General features: G+C 42.5%; 1 protein-coding gene across 3 annotated transcripts in view; it reads right to left on the reverse strand.

The window, feature by feature from the left end:
* Positions 1 to 14,610, reverse strand: part of LOC143987392 (uncharacterized) — a 51,391-nt gene that overhangs the window by 1,142 nt on the left and 35,639 nt on the right. For all 3 annotated transcript variants that reach the window (XM_077486068.1, XM_077486070.1, XM_077486069.1), the window contains 2 exons: positions 10,909 to 11,014; positions 8,550 to 8,678 (listed from right to left, as the gene is read on the reverse strand). In XM_077486068.1, the coding sequence (XP_077342194.1) occupies positions 8,550 to 8,678; positions 10,909 to 11,014 (235 nt within the window). The remainder of the gene's footprint in view (positions 1 to 8,549; positions 8,679 to 10,908; positions 11,015 to 14,610) is intronic.

Genomic DNA, 14,610 nt, shown 5'->3' on the forward strand with positions numbered 1-14,610 from the left:
AAACGTTATTATGCCATGTTGGCTTTGTTTCTTCATCTTCCATGCCTGAGTCGTTGTCGGATTTGTATATGCACATGAGGAATAGTGACTACATCTAGTCGTTTGTTGGGACCGTATATGCCATGATTGATACATCTAATCCTTGAGACCATTTTGGCTGGGATCACAAGCTTTGATTGACCCCTGAGGCGTATGTCTGCTAGGGTCATATAGATCCGGTAAGCCTGTACCCTATACGGTGGTGGGATCGTCACAGGGTGAAATATTGTCTTCTTCGGTCACAACATCACAGAATCCTGGCTGTTATTACAACACGTTCAGATTGACACTTTGCACGTTTTTTGGACTATACATCCATTTTATGGACTTTATCACTGTGATCATTTTTACATAAATTTATAGTCACTTTTTTCTCCTTTGGGATAAAATATTCATACAGTCACTTATTTTTGGTTTATATATATATGTATAAGTCACCTTGTATATTTTTATATATTTTTCTCATTTTCTATAATAGAGCATTATCCCCTTTTCTTCGGGGTAATTTTATATATATTTTGAGAGCACATATCATTTTGTAGCACTATAAGAAATATATATAAGTTGAGCGCTTACACTATACTTTTGACATGTTCTCCAGCTAAAAAATCCCTAATTTTAGCGTGTTAGCAGCTCATTACTTATATATCCCTACATTTTTTGATTTTCCTTTAAATTTTCGTTTGCGCAATATTGTTGGTGTATAACCCTCACATGTTGCATGAAAGTCATACCTGAATGTTATAAAATGCAACTTGTGTGCAACAGTTGTCCATTATCACTGGTCAAAGTCATATCCAAGTTGCACTCCAAAGTCGGCGTAACTTTGGAGTCGTACAAGTGGTAATGGAGCTCAAGTCATTTGTATAGGATGTCTTCTGGTGCTCTGCTGTGGGAGGCATTTGGCACAATGGAAGTCTGTTGTAACTTTCGGCAAGAATAACGGGCACTGGGTGCCAGACCACTTTGTATGAAAACACCTGGCTTAGGTCCCTTTCACACAGGCTTTCTGTCTCCATTTTTTCATCCTTCAATGGACAAATGAAAAATGGACAGCAATACATTTTTGTGGGAAAACAGATGATCATCCATTTACATCCAGGCCTGTTTTTAAAAAAAAGGAACAAGTCTCTATTTTGGTTCTGTGTAAAAAAACGGAAGCGGACTTAAACTGATGTAAATGGACAGTGGACCATTTTTTTAATCCGTTCTTTCATTGGTTGTTAGGTGTCAGCGCGGTTCATGAGGTTCCCCCACCCACCCAATCTATACCAGGCTCTCTAGGTCTGGTATGGATTTTGAGGGTTACCTCACCCCAACAATACAAAATTGTGTGAGGTCCCCCCACAATCCATACCAGAACCTTATTTGTGTATGCAGCCTGCCAGGTCAGGAAAATGGGGGGGGGGGGGTGAGTGCCCCTCCCCGAACCACACCATGAAGAGGGTAATTTGATGCAGGCTAATGAGTACAAGGCCTCTTCCCCACAAACCTGACCCAGTGGTTGCGGGGGTGCCTTATCGTACATATTACCCCTACTCATTCACAAAAAAATATAAGTATAAATGAACTTTAACAGTTTTTGACAAATCCTTTATTACAAAAAAAAAGTTGACACTTGTTTACATTCTGCCATTCTGCGGTCAGTGGGGAATCCTGGTTGATAGGGACACTAGCAGGTGGATGTAAAACCGTTGAAGAACTGATGTAAACTGAATTTGTTCTTTAATTTGAAAAAAATATGACTGAATGGATGAGGCCCATGTAAAGGGGTCCTAATGGACCATTCACACTGATGCACTTTTGATTTGCTTTTTTGTTGCAGTTTAACCACTTGCCTACAGGGCACTTTCACCCCCTTCTTGCCCAGGTCAATTTTAAGCTTTCAGCGCTATCACACTTTGAAAGACAATTGCGTGGTCATGCAATGCTGTACCCAAATTCATTTTTTATCATTTTGTTTCTGTCAGGAAATTTTGTAAATAAGTAATTTGTCTCCTTCACTGATGGGCACTGACTTGCATCACTGATGGCAACAAATTGGCATCATTGATGGGCACAGATTGGTGTCACTGATGGGCACAGGCTGGCATCACTGCTGGGCACTGTTGGGACTGCACTGATAATCAGTACAGGTCTCCCCTGTGAGGAGATGCCGCTGATCAGCTCTCCTCTCACACTGTCAGTTTTTACATGTGATAGGCTGTGATTGGATACAGCCAATCACATGGGTAAAGAGCCTCATCGTCAACTCTTCACTAAGATCGGGGTCATGCCATGTCCCAGGGACACAGCGTGCCCTCGATCGCCATGCTGCGTGCCCACAGAGGGCCTGCAATCATGATGAGACTTGGCAACGTCATATAACGTCGGCCCAGAACGAGAGGGCATCCCGGCCGCCATTCGTCTTTACGGTGGCAGGAGACGTTTAAGGGCCTTTTCACACCGATGCGCTTTTGATGCATTCCCATTGACTTATAATGGAAGGTGTGTTTTTGGTGTACTTTCAAAAAAACTACACCAAAGATGCAGCATGGAAGACTTTTCAAAGGGAACAGTTACATAGGATTTAAAGTGGCTGTAAAGTGGTTTAAAATAGAAATGAAAGAAAAAACATTTTTGTATAGATATTAAAAAAAAACTATAAATACCCCCCCCCCCCCCCTTTTTTTAAATAAATGATCACATTCCCTCTGTTCTCAGCTACATAACAGCTGGGGGTATGAGAAGCAGCAGCACACAGAGCTTTACAGTGAATGGCTGTACATCGGGTGCGTGTGAGGAAAAGTCTGATCATTGAAGGAGAGCAGGTTGAGATTCCAGAATAGCTATAGAACTGACCATGGTGTGCTCTCCTGCTTAGTGTGGTTAGTTTTTAATAGGAAAGGAGAGGGACTGGCAGGAACACCAGGGATTTCACATAAAAGGAAGCAATACAAAGAGAACAGGAGACTTTCTCACACAAGTACATGGTACAGAAGGCACATATCAGGAATATGAAGTGTTGGGGAATAGTTTCATTGCGCTTTTGTCGCCATAGCAAAAGCGCACCAGTGTGAAAGGGGCCTAAGGCCGCAGTTTGGCTATGCCCTGGGCCATCATCATGTTTGTCAGCGACATCGGCAGTAGAGTTAGATGCCACATAGCTCAGGATGTCACTGGGAAGAGAAAAGGCTCAAACTGCTTGAGCACTCCTGGTACTGTAAGTATCATTTAGGGAAAAGGGTTTTACCAGAGGCTTAATGTTTATGGTTCCATAAAAAAGGGAGAAGGAATTTAACAAGCATTGCTGCGTGTCACCATCCGATCCACCTGAGGGATTCCCCAAATCTGAAATACCTGACTGAGAGGCCATGTTTAAAGTCCACTTGTGAGAACCTGCAAAGCTGGTCAATGAGTTGGGCATTGCCATTGGTAGAAGTGCTTTGAACGCTACCTGAAGCTCTAAGATGGTCAGATGTCTTAGAATGAGACCTTGCTATCTGTCCTCAGAATAGTGGCCCTGACAATGTGCCCCTCCAGCTCCAGAAACTGGCATCTGCAATAATTCATTCTCTAGAGCTGAGAGACCTGCTCAAGAACAGATTCACCACTTCAATTTTGGTGTGACAAAACATGGCAGAAAATCCGCTTGAAGTAACAAGGATCAATACACTGGTGGAAAAACACAAACTTGATTCAACAAATGCGCCCATGGCACTAAAGCTCATACAAACCCTGGCCAGGAGTATAGATGATCTAATGATGTTCCAAGATCTTGCCACAATCTGGGAGATCTTCCTTTATGGTAAGATAAATATCTCTTAGCTAGGGTCAAATTTTGAGATATTTCAGAACTTGTAAAGGATTCTGGTTGACTAGCCAGCCAAACTTGTAGCGTCTTTAGAACTACTCATCTGTGAGCCAAAAGTTAAGGCCTCGGCAGAATCAGTACATCTGGATGCAGAAGTCTCACGGTGGATATTCGTACAAAAAAATAAAAAAACTGTCTGTTATAAAACATACAGTGGTGTGTAAAAGTGTTTGCCCCCTTCCTCATTTCCTGTTCCTTTGCATGTTTGTCACACTTAAGTGTTTCGGAACATCAAACCAATTTAAACAATAGTCAAGGACAACACAAGTAAACACAAAATTCAATTTGTAAATGAAGGTGTTTATTATTAAAGGAGAAAAAAAATCCAAACCATCATGGCCCTGTGTGAAAAAGTGATTGCCCCCCTTGTTAAAACATACTATAACTGTGGTTGTCCACACCTGAGTTCAATTTCTATAGCCACACCCAGGCCTGATTATTGCCACACCTGTTCACAATCAAGGCATCACTTAAATAGGAGCTGCTTGACACAGTAAGGTCCACCAGAAGATCCTTAAAAGCTACACATCATGCCGAGACCCAAAGAAATTCAGGAACAATTGAGAAAGAAAGTAATTGAGATCTATCAGTCTGGAAAGGGTTATAAAGCCATTTCCAAAGCTTTGGGAATCCAGCGAACCACAGTGAGAGCCATTATCCACAAATGGCGAAGACATGGAACAGTGGTGAACCTTCCCAGGAGTGGCCGGCCGCCCAAAATTACCCCAAGAGCGCAGCGACGACTCATCCAAGAGGTCACAAAAGACCCCACAACAACGTCCAAGGAACTGCAGGCCTCACTTGCCTCAGTTAAGGTCAGCGTTCATGCCTCCACCATCAGGAAAAGACTGGGCAAAAATGGCCTGCATGGCAGAGTTCCAAGGAGAAAACCACTGCTGAGCAAAAAGAACATCAAAGCTCGTCTCAATTTCTCCACAACACATCTTGATGATCCCCAAGACTTTTGGGACAACATTCTGTGGACCGATGAGACAAAAGTGGAACTCTTTGGAAGGTGTGTGTCCAAGTATATCTGGCGTAGAAGGAACACTGCATTTCATAAAAAGAACATTATACCAACAGTAAAATATGGTGGTGGTATTGTGATGGTCTGGGGCTGTTTTGCTGCTTCAGGACCTGGAAGACTTGCCGTGATAAAAGGAACTATGAATTCTGCTGTCTACCAAGAGATCCTGAAGGAGAATGTCCGACCATCTGTTCGTGTACTTAAGCTGAAACGAACTTGGGTTCTGCAGCAGGACAATGATCCTAAACACACCAGCAAGTCCACCACCGAATGGCTGAAGAAAAACAAAATGAAGACTTTGGAGTGGCCTAGCCAAAGTCCTGACCTGAATCCTATTGAGATGTTGTGGTATGACCTTAAAAAGGCCGTTCATGCTCGAAAACCCTCTAATGTAACTGAATTATGACAATTCTGCAAAGATGAGTGGGCCAAAATTCCTCCAGGACGCTGTAAAAGCCTCATTGCACGTTATCGCAAACGCTTGGTTGCAGTTGTTGCTGCTAAGGGTGGCCCAACCAGTTATTAGGTTTAGGGGGCAATCACTTTTTCATACAGGGCCATGATGGTTTGGATTTTTTTTCACCTTTAATAATAAACACCTTCATTTACAAATTGCATTTTGTGTTTACTTGTGTTGTCCTTGACTATTGTTTAAATTGGTTTGATGTTCCGAAACACTTAAGTGTGACAAACATGCAAAGGAACAGGAAATGAGGAGGGGCAAACACTTTTTCACACCACTGTATGTAATAAAAGCAAATTTGTTTACAAATTTAGGCCAAGATATATTCTGTTACATGTCACAAGTGCTAGGCTGATCCTGCTAACACTGCATTTTGGGGACACTAGTAGTAGTTCTGATCTAGATACTGATCCATACAGACACTATACTAGTAATGCCGATGATAGCTGACTTATAGTGAGACTGTGATAGTGTGGTGGACAATCTGGCGCTAACTGACACTGGATGGGAGGGATGCTGACACTGATGTGGTTATTGACACTCATACAGGGATCAGTGATAATATTGTACACTGTATTAATGACACTGGCTGGGTGACAGGAGTGACCAGGAGGGCAATCAAGCGGTTAACTGTGTGCCTAACAAGTGTATGTGTGCTGCTTTTACTCACAGATCATCTGGCTGGGTCTCTTTGCTTTCAGTTCAGTTGTGTTTACCAAGACACAGATCTTTGTGCTGCGAACATACGGGTTAGCCGTGGTGCCTGGGGCTGCCACCCACCAGCAATAAATGTACTGCTCGTGGTTGGCACGAGGTTAAACACTCGGTTTACCTTCAGCATTTACTGAGTATGCAGCTTTTTTCTTGGTTATCCATTGTTTATGTTCCAGTTTAAGCTGGTGTCATGATTGCAGCACCAGGTATCCTTTTTCAAGCCAATAAACCCTGCATGGAGGGACAACAGAGTTGTGTGCATCAATAGAAAACATACAGCTCTATAGCCTAGGAAGGCAAGGCATTTCCCCTGCTCCCCCTTTCTCTAAGCTAACATGCTGGCTGGATACTGCTTTGTCCACTGTTAACTCTTTCCTGTGAAGACGAAGTTTAGGGTTGTGGGGGTGCGGGTTTGTCTTATCAGAATCTGGAAGCCCCCCTCAAAAAAAACACTGAGGGTTTAACACTACTTTAAGGAAAAATACCTGGGTGTATGGGAAGCGAACTCGAGTTTATAGCCCTTCTTTGTTTACACAATCCAAAAGCCTGTAACGTTGTCCACCAAACATGTATGAATGTGAAAAGCCTTGCACCTACTGGGGTTGGCTGGGTGAAAAAAAAACTTGATTGCTTTTAAGGAGCCTTGCCCAATTGAACCCCCTTGGTTCTGGTGTTCTTTAGGAAAGAGGTCTGAACCACTCTCCAGGAAGATCTGAAAAATGCTCATCCTGCCTATAGGACTTGCCATCCCCATATTGATCTCTGGGCTTCTTGTTGGTAGGTAAAGACTGCTGTGCTCTTTTATGATCCTGAGGTAAGAGATCTGATTTCCTCCGGTCACTCTTGATAACCTATGCCAGGTTGTGAGCGAAGATGAGCTTCCTGGAGTACAAAATTGCACAAAGACCTTTTTTGGATGTGCCACCCGCCTCCTTGCTGAAACCCCTCACGGACTGAACCATCAGACTTGTCAAAAGATGCACCTAGTTGCAGAGGTCTTGCTGAAAGCGAGCCCTGCAACAAAGTTTGAAGCAGTTTTCATATCCTGTAAAGGAGCAAGAATATTCTCCCTAGACACTTTAGATACTATGGCCTCTTTAATCCCCGTTATGTATGGTTTTAATGCCCAGATAAACTAAGTTAGTGTAACTGCATGTCTGCAAGCAGCTCCAACTGCCTAATAGATCCCTTTGAGGTCTCAGTCCACTCTCCTGTCCATAACATCTTCTAAAATAAAAAATACGAAATGTGATTCAATATCTTTTTTTTCCAGCTCGGTCCATTCGTTTTCTACAATTTCCTTTATCTTGACCATTCAAGTAAAAGTGGGAAGCTCCATTTTTAAATTTGGAAATATTTTTTTGGGAAGTGGTGAATCTTTTTTGAAAGTTAATGGCCTGCTTCATTGAGTGATGAACAGGGAAAAGTCGAGGTTGTACAATTTTACTATCTCTTCTTAGGCCCCTTTCACACATTCGTTTCATCAGTTCAGTCACTTTTTTTCAAAGAAAAAAAAAGTTGACAAAAACGTAAAAAAAAGTGAAAGTTTGTCATTAATTTTTCATCTGTTTTTACATCAGTTTTTTTTACCTCTGCCAGCTAGTCCTTAACCATAATGAAAGGAAAATCTGGATAGCTGCACACCAAACTGGGATCAAAATGCCTTTATTCGCATAAAATCATGAAGAGCACTGCATGTACAAGCAAGGGAGGAATTGCTTACGCGTTTCACACACGAATTGCGCTTTATCAAAGCCCCAAGAGTCCTTAACCACTTGAGTCCCGGAGCTATTCTTTCAAGAAAAAAAAAGACAGATAATTTTTTGTTTTTCATCCGATCCTTTTTTTTTTTTAAATGGAAGAAAAATAGGGCTTTGATCCATTCAAAAAAACAGATGTTGACAGAAGCAGATGATCATCCGTGTATCCATTGTTGCATGTTTTTCATCCATCAACGGATGGATGAAAAACAGACAAACAGTCCGCATGTTGGAAAGGGGCCTTAGGAATTCTTCCAAGACCATGGCCTCTGAAGACTCCACCACCAGTTCTGCTTTCTTACCTCCTCAGTTTCTTAGGAATTGATTCATGCTGTGCATATTCTTTTAAAACATTGCTACCTCCAAGGTATCTTTTTGCGGACATGGAAAGCAAAAAAAAGAACTTGACAGGAGTTCTAACCATTTGCTTACTCTATATACAAAACTAGACATTTTTGGCTATGGATACACTTTAAATGGCAGCTGTTCACTACCAAAACCTGCCAAGATACAAAATGCCAAAAATACCTTTTAGAGGATGATGACATAAATTCCTTTATTGTATTTAGCAATTTAATTGTAGGCACCTTAACCAAGTCTAACATGTTATAAAATATAGTTGCTTCCTTTGTATGTAATCTACAATAAAAATCAAGAATTAATTAGCAGATGTAATAAGAAAACATGGCATACCTGCTCCTGGAGCTGATTTTGAAACCTTTGGCACAGTGTTTGGAGCTCCTTAATTGTTCTATTCATTAGTTTGATTTGTACCCTGCTGTCTTCCAGTGCTGCCGTTAAGGACTTGCATTTTCCACACTCCTATGTCAATACATGTAATATGGTTAAAAAGGAGATCTACAGTCACTCAATAGAAACTGTAAGTCTATTTAGACTGAAAAACACACAAAAAAAGCACTCCTCGGTAGGTTAATTGGCTTCTGTCCAAAATTGGCCCTATTATATGAATGGGGACCTTGGATTGTGGGCTCCTTGAGGATAGGAACTGATGTGAATATACAGGGATAGGGACAATTGTAGACATGCATCCATACTCACTCAGGTTGAACTGGATGGACTGGTGTCTTTATTCAACCATACTAACTATGTAATTATGTATATATACACACACATTGCAAAGATTTTAGAAAACTGCATTGCAGGCTATTATCTCCTGCTTTGTGCCTGAAACTCACAAATTCGGAAATGCCAAAAAACTGCCTCTTGCAACTGGTCTGGAGCTTTTTTGGTTGGTCACACCTGAGCATGAGAGTGGAATTAATAATGACTAGGAATGGGCTCGGGCGTGTTTGGGATCCCACCTGCCCGATCCCGCCAGGAAGCTAACTGCACACTGCTAATCACAGGCAGCTGCACAGATCGAGAAATTATAAACAGAAAGGTCAGTGCTACTACCCATTCAACACATAGATAGCAGAGCTCCTGGGTGCTAGATCCACAGTTGCTGGCTGAGTAAAGTAATGTAGGAAAAACGATCCACACTCCGCTTGTCGCTCTTTAAAAAAAATCTTAGTTTTTATTGACAAGCCACAGTGAACAACCCCAGATGAAAAACATTTGATGCGTTTCAGCCTATAAGGCCTTAGTCATAACAGATCGGGAAATGTCTCAATGCCTGTGATTAGCCGTGTGCAGTGTCGGCTTCCTGACAAGATCGGGCAGGTGGGATCCCGAACACAATCGAGACCATCTCTAATGGTGATCTAGTTGGTTTTCGTGATTCTAATTAAATAGTGGGTAAACATCCAACAGGGACTGATTGTTTTTTTTTTTCTTAATCGTCATTGTGCTATTTAAAATAAAACATTTGAAATTCTGAACCATTTATTTTCATTGTGGCCCACAACAGGTTAACAAATCACTTAAAGTGTTACTAAACCCAGGACCCTGCATTCACTATATCTGGTCTCCAACAGTACACAGAACATGGAAATGCAATTATTTTAGTAAATATAAACTGCTAAATATCTTTTCTCATCAGCAGTTAGAGCAGTCTTGTGATTTCTATCAGTGTCCAGCCAAGCACTGGTCAAAGCTTGTAGGAGGAGTTTTCTGAATGTCCTATTAGACTGCAAGACCCCTAATCCTCTGCCTGGACAGTGCTGATCACATGCACCCTCCCAAAAAAGAAAAAACCTCTAGCAATACACACCAAACTGGGCACGTGCAGCCTGACTCCATAGACTCTGTTATCAAGAAATTATCAGGGGACAGTGGAAGGAGGGGAGGATCAGAGAAGACAGGATCAGACAACCTTTTTTCACCATTCGGACGATTAACCCCTAAGGTTCCACAATGAGTATAAAAAGGATGCTTTACTGCATACACAGACTGATTTTACTGTTGTGGGTTCAGTAACACTTTAAGTGGCCCCTGCTCTTCAAAAAGTTGAGCACCCCAGGATTATGTGAATGCTGGATTCTTCACTCCAAGGGGTTTGATTCTTCAGTCCACTGACAAGTCAGAAAGCTATCCCCAGTGGCTCTTGTTGCTACATCAAAAGATATGTTTTTGCCTGTTTTCCCAAGAAAGACATCTGACCATCAATATTGTCCCCATTTGGTACCTATGCATTGCTAAGAGACTAGAATTCTCCTTTAAGGATACAAAGCTCGGTAACGGCTCCCACACACACCAGTGTCCAGAATGCCTGTGTATTTGTAAGGAAAACTACAACAGAAGCCTTAATTGCACCATTGGCTTAGTCTGATTTGCCTGCTGCAATCCCCATAAATCTTTCCAATGGGGACAGATTATCCTGATCTATGTACCAGCATATTTAATTTAGAGGTCTCATAGCAGCGATGGAGTAGGGCAGTGATGGCAAACCTTGGCACCCCAGATGTTTTGGAACTACATTTCCCCATGATGCTCATGCATTCTGCAGTGTAGTTGAGCATCATGGGAAATGTAGTTTCAAAACATCTGGGGTGCCAAGGTTGCCATCACTGGAGTAGGGAATATCCTAGTCTGCTATTCAAAAAGTCCCAATACAGTAATACCAGTGATACAGTACTGCTAGTAATCTCACTTGTCTGGAAATGCTATCTCTCTTCAGCTGCGAGCGCAGCAACTGAGCCTCCTCTGCTAATCGACTTATTTCCTTCTGCAGGTCTTCCATTTGCTTCTGATGTTCCCTGGAGAATACATACAAAAAGACAGATACCTTTAAAAACTACAAGTAACGTTTATCAGAATTTCAGTTTATCTACATTTGTTTGATTATCAGCTGTAGCAATCTGCAAATCATTTTTAGAAAATCCTGCCAGTGACTGGGAAAACACTTCTAATTAGGGGAAGCAGTATAGTGAGTGTTTATCTGGCGCTCCAGATGGAGTAATCCTTAGGGGTATAGTCTGTGGCTGTAATAGCTGGATGGTGATGTATCCATAGAATGGGGTATTAAGGGTTAAAAAGGAAGGCAGCCATCCTTCAGAGTGTGTCCAGAACTCTGCAAGACATATAAGGAAAAACAGGGTGGAGGGTGGGGGGGCGCCGACCTGAGTGTAGTATTAAAATGATGACTTTAGTAGGATAAGATTAAAAACACAAGATGATAGAAGATGCATGCTCGTCAAAGTAAAGTGCAGTCCTGGCATTCCACATGGCTCTGAGGGTCCCATCGCTGTTCCAGATAGCTGGAAAGGATTGAGCAGCTGGCTAGAATGGATCACAGTGTTTCTCCAGGAGCAAAGGTACCAAGCAGCTCCACCCAGACCAGCATGGACTGTGGAACAGGAAGTGATGTCACCGGCGTCCTAGGCAGGATTGGACCTAGGCAGGGCTGGAATCTTGTCAATCAGGGCTGCAGTGGTGAAAGGCTACGCGCTTGGAGCAAGAAAGAATCTTGACCATATTGTTGGGAGCCACCCAGCTGCCTGATTGACAGTTGGCATCAACCTGTCAGCATGCAGCTGAGAGCCAGCTACAACCACCCCCTCCCTAGCGCTCTAGTGAGCACCGGATGAGCAGAGTAGAGAGCAGTGACTGGCAGTCACTGCTCTCCACTGTGAACAGAACAAAAACTGATTGATCCTATGAGGGACAGCTACAGCATCACCCCAATGCTGCAGTATAGAGGTGAGTACAGATGTTTGTTTTTTTCATAATCCCATGCTTCTCCTTTAAGATGAGCGCTGTAGTCCCATTTCTTCCTACGGAAAGCCATGCTTTTGGTGGCCTCTAACGTACCTGTGGAGTACAGCTCTTCCAATAGGAATATTTAGGGGCTAGAACGCTTATGTGTAGAATAAAGAAGACGGACCCAGAAAGGGAATTTTTGGAAGAAAGGCTGTGAATCACTAGGCAAGGTCACACAGTAATGATCATGGCAATGGGGACAGGGGTACATAATGGACAAGGTAGGCTGCACCCAGAGGGGTGGGGGCATGCCTTAAAACACAACTTGTACCATAGGCACAGTATGTCACTGAACATCTCCCCTAAAGTTTAATCCCAAAAACACCTAAACTAACCTTAACCCAAAACCCTATACCCCCCAAAACCCACTGACTTAACCCCTGACATTCAGGAGAAGCTGAGAAAAGCTTCTGCAGGTATGTACAAGCACCTCTGAGTATCCACACTTCGGTATTCCTAAACTGGTAATCTTCAACAGCATTAAAAAGTGTCAAAATCCTTACAGACCCTGTGCAGGGTTTGTTATTAACAGGTGATTATTACTTGTTAGTAACATATTGAAGTTACTAACAATGACCTGTAAATAATTAAACCTACATACAAGCAACCAGTGATCTACTACTATAAAAAAGTTAACAAAAAGCAACGGATCTAAAAATCAAAAACACTCAGAATACCTTAATTTGTAATATCCTGAACCCAGATTTTAAAGGACATTTCACATGATCATTAGGATTGTGCTTCCTCAAGCGCACTGTGTATCATCCTCTTTCTCTGCTTACCTGATCAATGGTCCCCAGAAACTTTACTGACTTTTTTCACATAAGGTTTTCTGTTTATGAAAGTTAGCATGAAACCTGTAGTAAGTATTGCAGCATTGCAAGCAGGCACATTGTAGGATTCCCACACAACAGACCAAAGAGAATTAAATGACCTGCATGTACGGCACACATAGATATTAGACTATAGTCTGGGAGTTCCAGGACTAGGAGATGATGGGATATCTATGGACAGCCTCAGGCTCTAGGTAAAGGATTCTAACAGATTACATAGTTAGTATGGTTGAATAAAGACACCAGTCCATCCAGTTCAACCTGAGTGCGTGTCTACAATTATCCCATACATATTTAGTTAAGGTACCAATTTACGCAGCACTCCAAACATACACTGCACACTCACATTGGCCCCTACCCTCAAAAAGCCCACAATCCAAGGTCCCCAACTCACATTCATATACTAGGGCCAATTAACCTACCAGCATGTCTTTGGAGTGTGGGAGGAAACTGGAGCACCTGGAGGAAACCCACACAGGCATACAAACTCCAGGCAGGTAGTGTTGTGGTTGGGATTTGAACCAGCAACCCTTTTATACTGCTACGTGAGAGTGCTACCCATTACACCACTGTGCTGGGAGATTATCTCCCCCACACTGGTGCTGGAGAATGTCTGCTGGTGGCCTACAAGTTAACCCGACAATGCTGGGCATCTGGTCCTCTTTTCCACATGTGACATTATTTATTTGGTGTGTGTACAGTGGTGTGAAAAAGTGTTTGCCCCCTTCCTCATTTCCTGTTCCTTTGCATGTTTGTCACACTTAAGTGTTTCGGAACATCAAACCAATTTAAACAATAGTCAAGGACAACACAAGTAAACACAAAATGCAATTTGTAAATGAAGGTGTTTATTATTAAAGGTGAAAAAAAATCCAAACCATCATGGCCCTGTGTGAAAAAGTGATTGCCCCCCTTGTTAAAACATACTATAACTGTGGTTGTCCACACCTGAGTTCAATTTCTCTAGCCACACCCAGGCCTGATTATTGCCACACCTGTTCACAATCAAGGCATCACTTAAATAGGAGCTGCTTGACACAGTAAGGTCCACCAGAAGATCCTTAAAAGCTACACATCATGCCGAGACCCAAAGAAATTCAGGAACAATTGAGAAAGAAAGTAATTGAGATCTATCAGTCTTGAAAGGGTTATAAAGCCATTTCCAAAGCTTTGGGAATCCAGCGAACCACAGTGAGAGCCATTATCCACAAATGGCGAAGACATGGAACAGTGGTGAACCTTCCCAGGAGTGGCCGGCCGCCCAAAATTACCCCAAGAGCGCAGCGACGACTCATCCAAGAGGTCACAAAAGACCCCACAACAACGTCCAAGGAACTGCAGGCCTCACTTGCCTCAGTTAAGGTCAGCGTTCATGCCTCCACCATCAGGAAAAGACTGGGCAAAAATGGCCTGCATGGCAGAGTTCCAAGGAGAAAACCACTGCTGAGCAAAAAGAACATCAAAGCTCGTCTCAATTTCTCCACAACACATCTTGATGATCCCCAAGACTTTTGGGACAACATTCTGTGGACCGATGAGACAAAAGTGGAACTCTTTGGAAGGTGTGTGTCCAAGTATATCTGGCGTAGAAGGAACACTGCATTTCATAAAAAGAACATTATACCAACAGTAAAATATGGTGGTGGTAGTGTGATGGTCTGGGGCTGTTTTGCTGCTTCAGGACCTGGAAGACTTGCCGTGATAAAAGGAACTATGAATTCTGCTGTCTACCAAGAGATCCTGAAGGAGAATGTCCGACC

This window comes from Lithobates pipiens, unplaced genomic scaffold, assembly GCF_037356315.1.
Source record: "Lithobates pipiens isolate NorthernLeopardFrog02 unplaced genomic scaffold, aLitPip1_a1.2 Scaffold_18, whole genome shotgun sequence".
In the NCBI taxonomy this organism is placed as follows: Eukaryota; Metazoa; Chordata; class Amphibia; order Anura; family Ranidae; genus Lithobates; species Lithobates pipiens.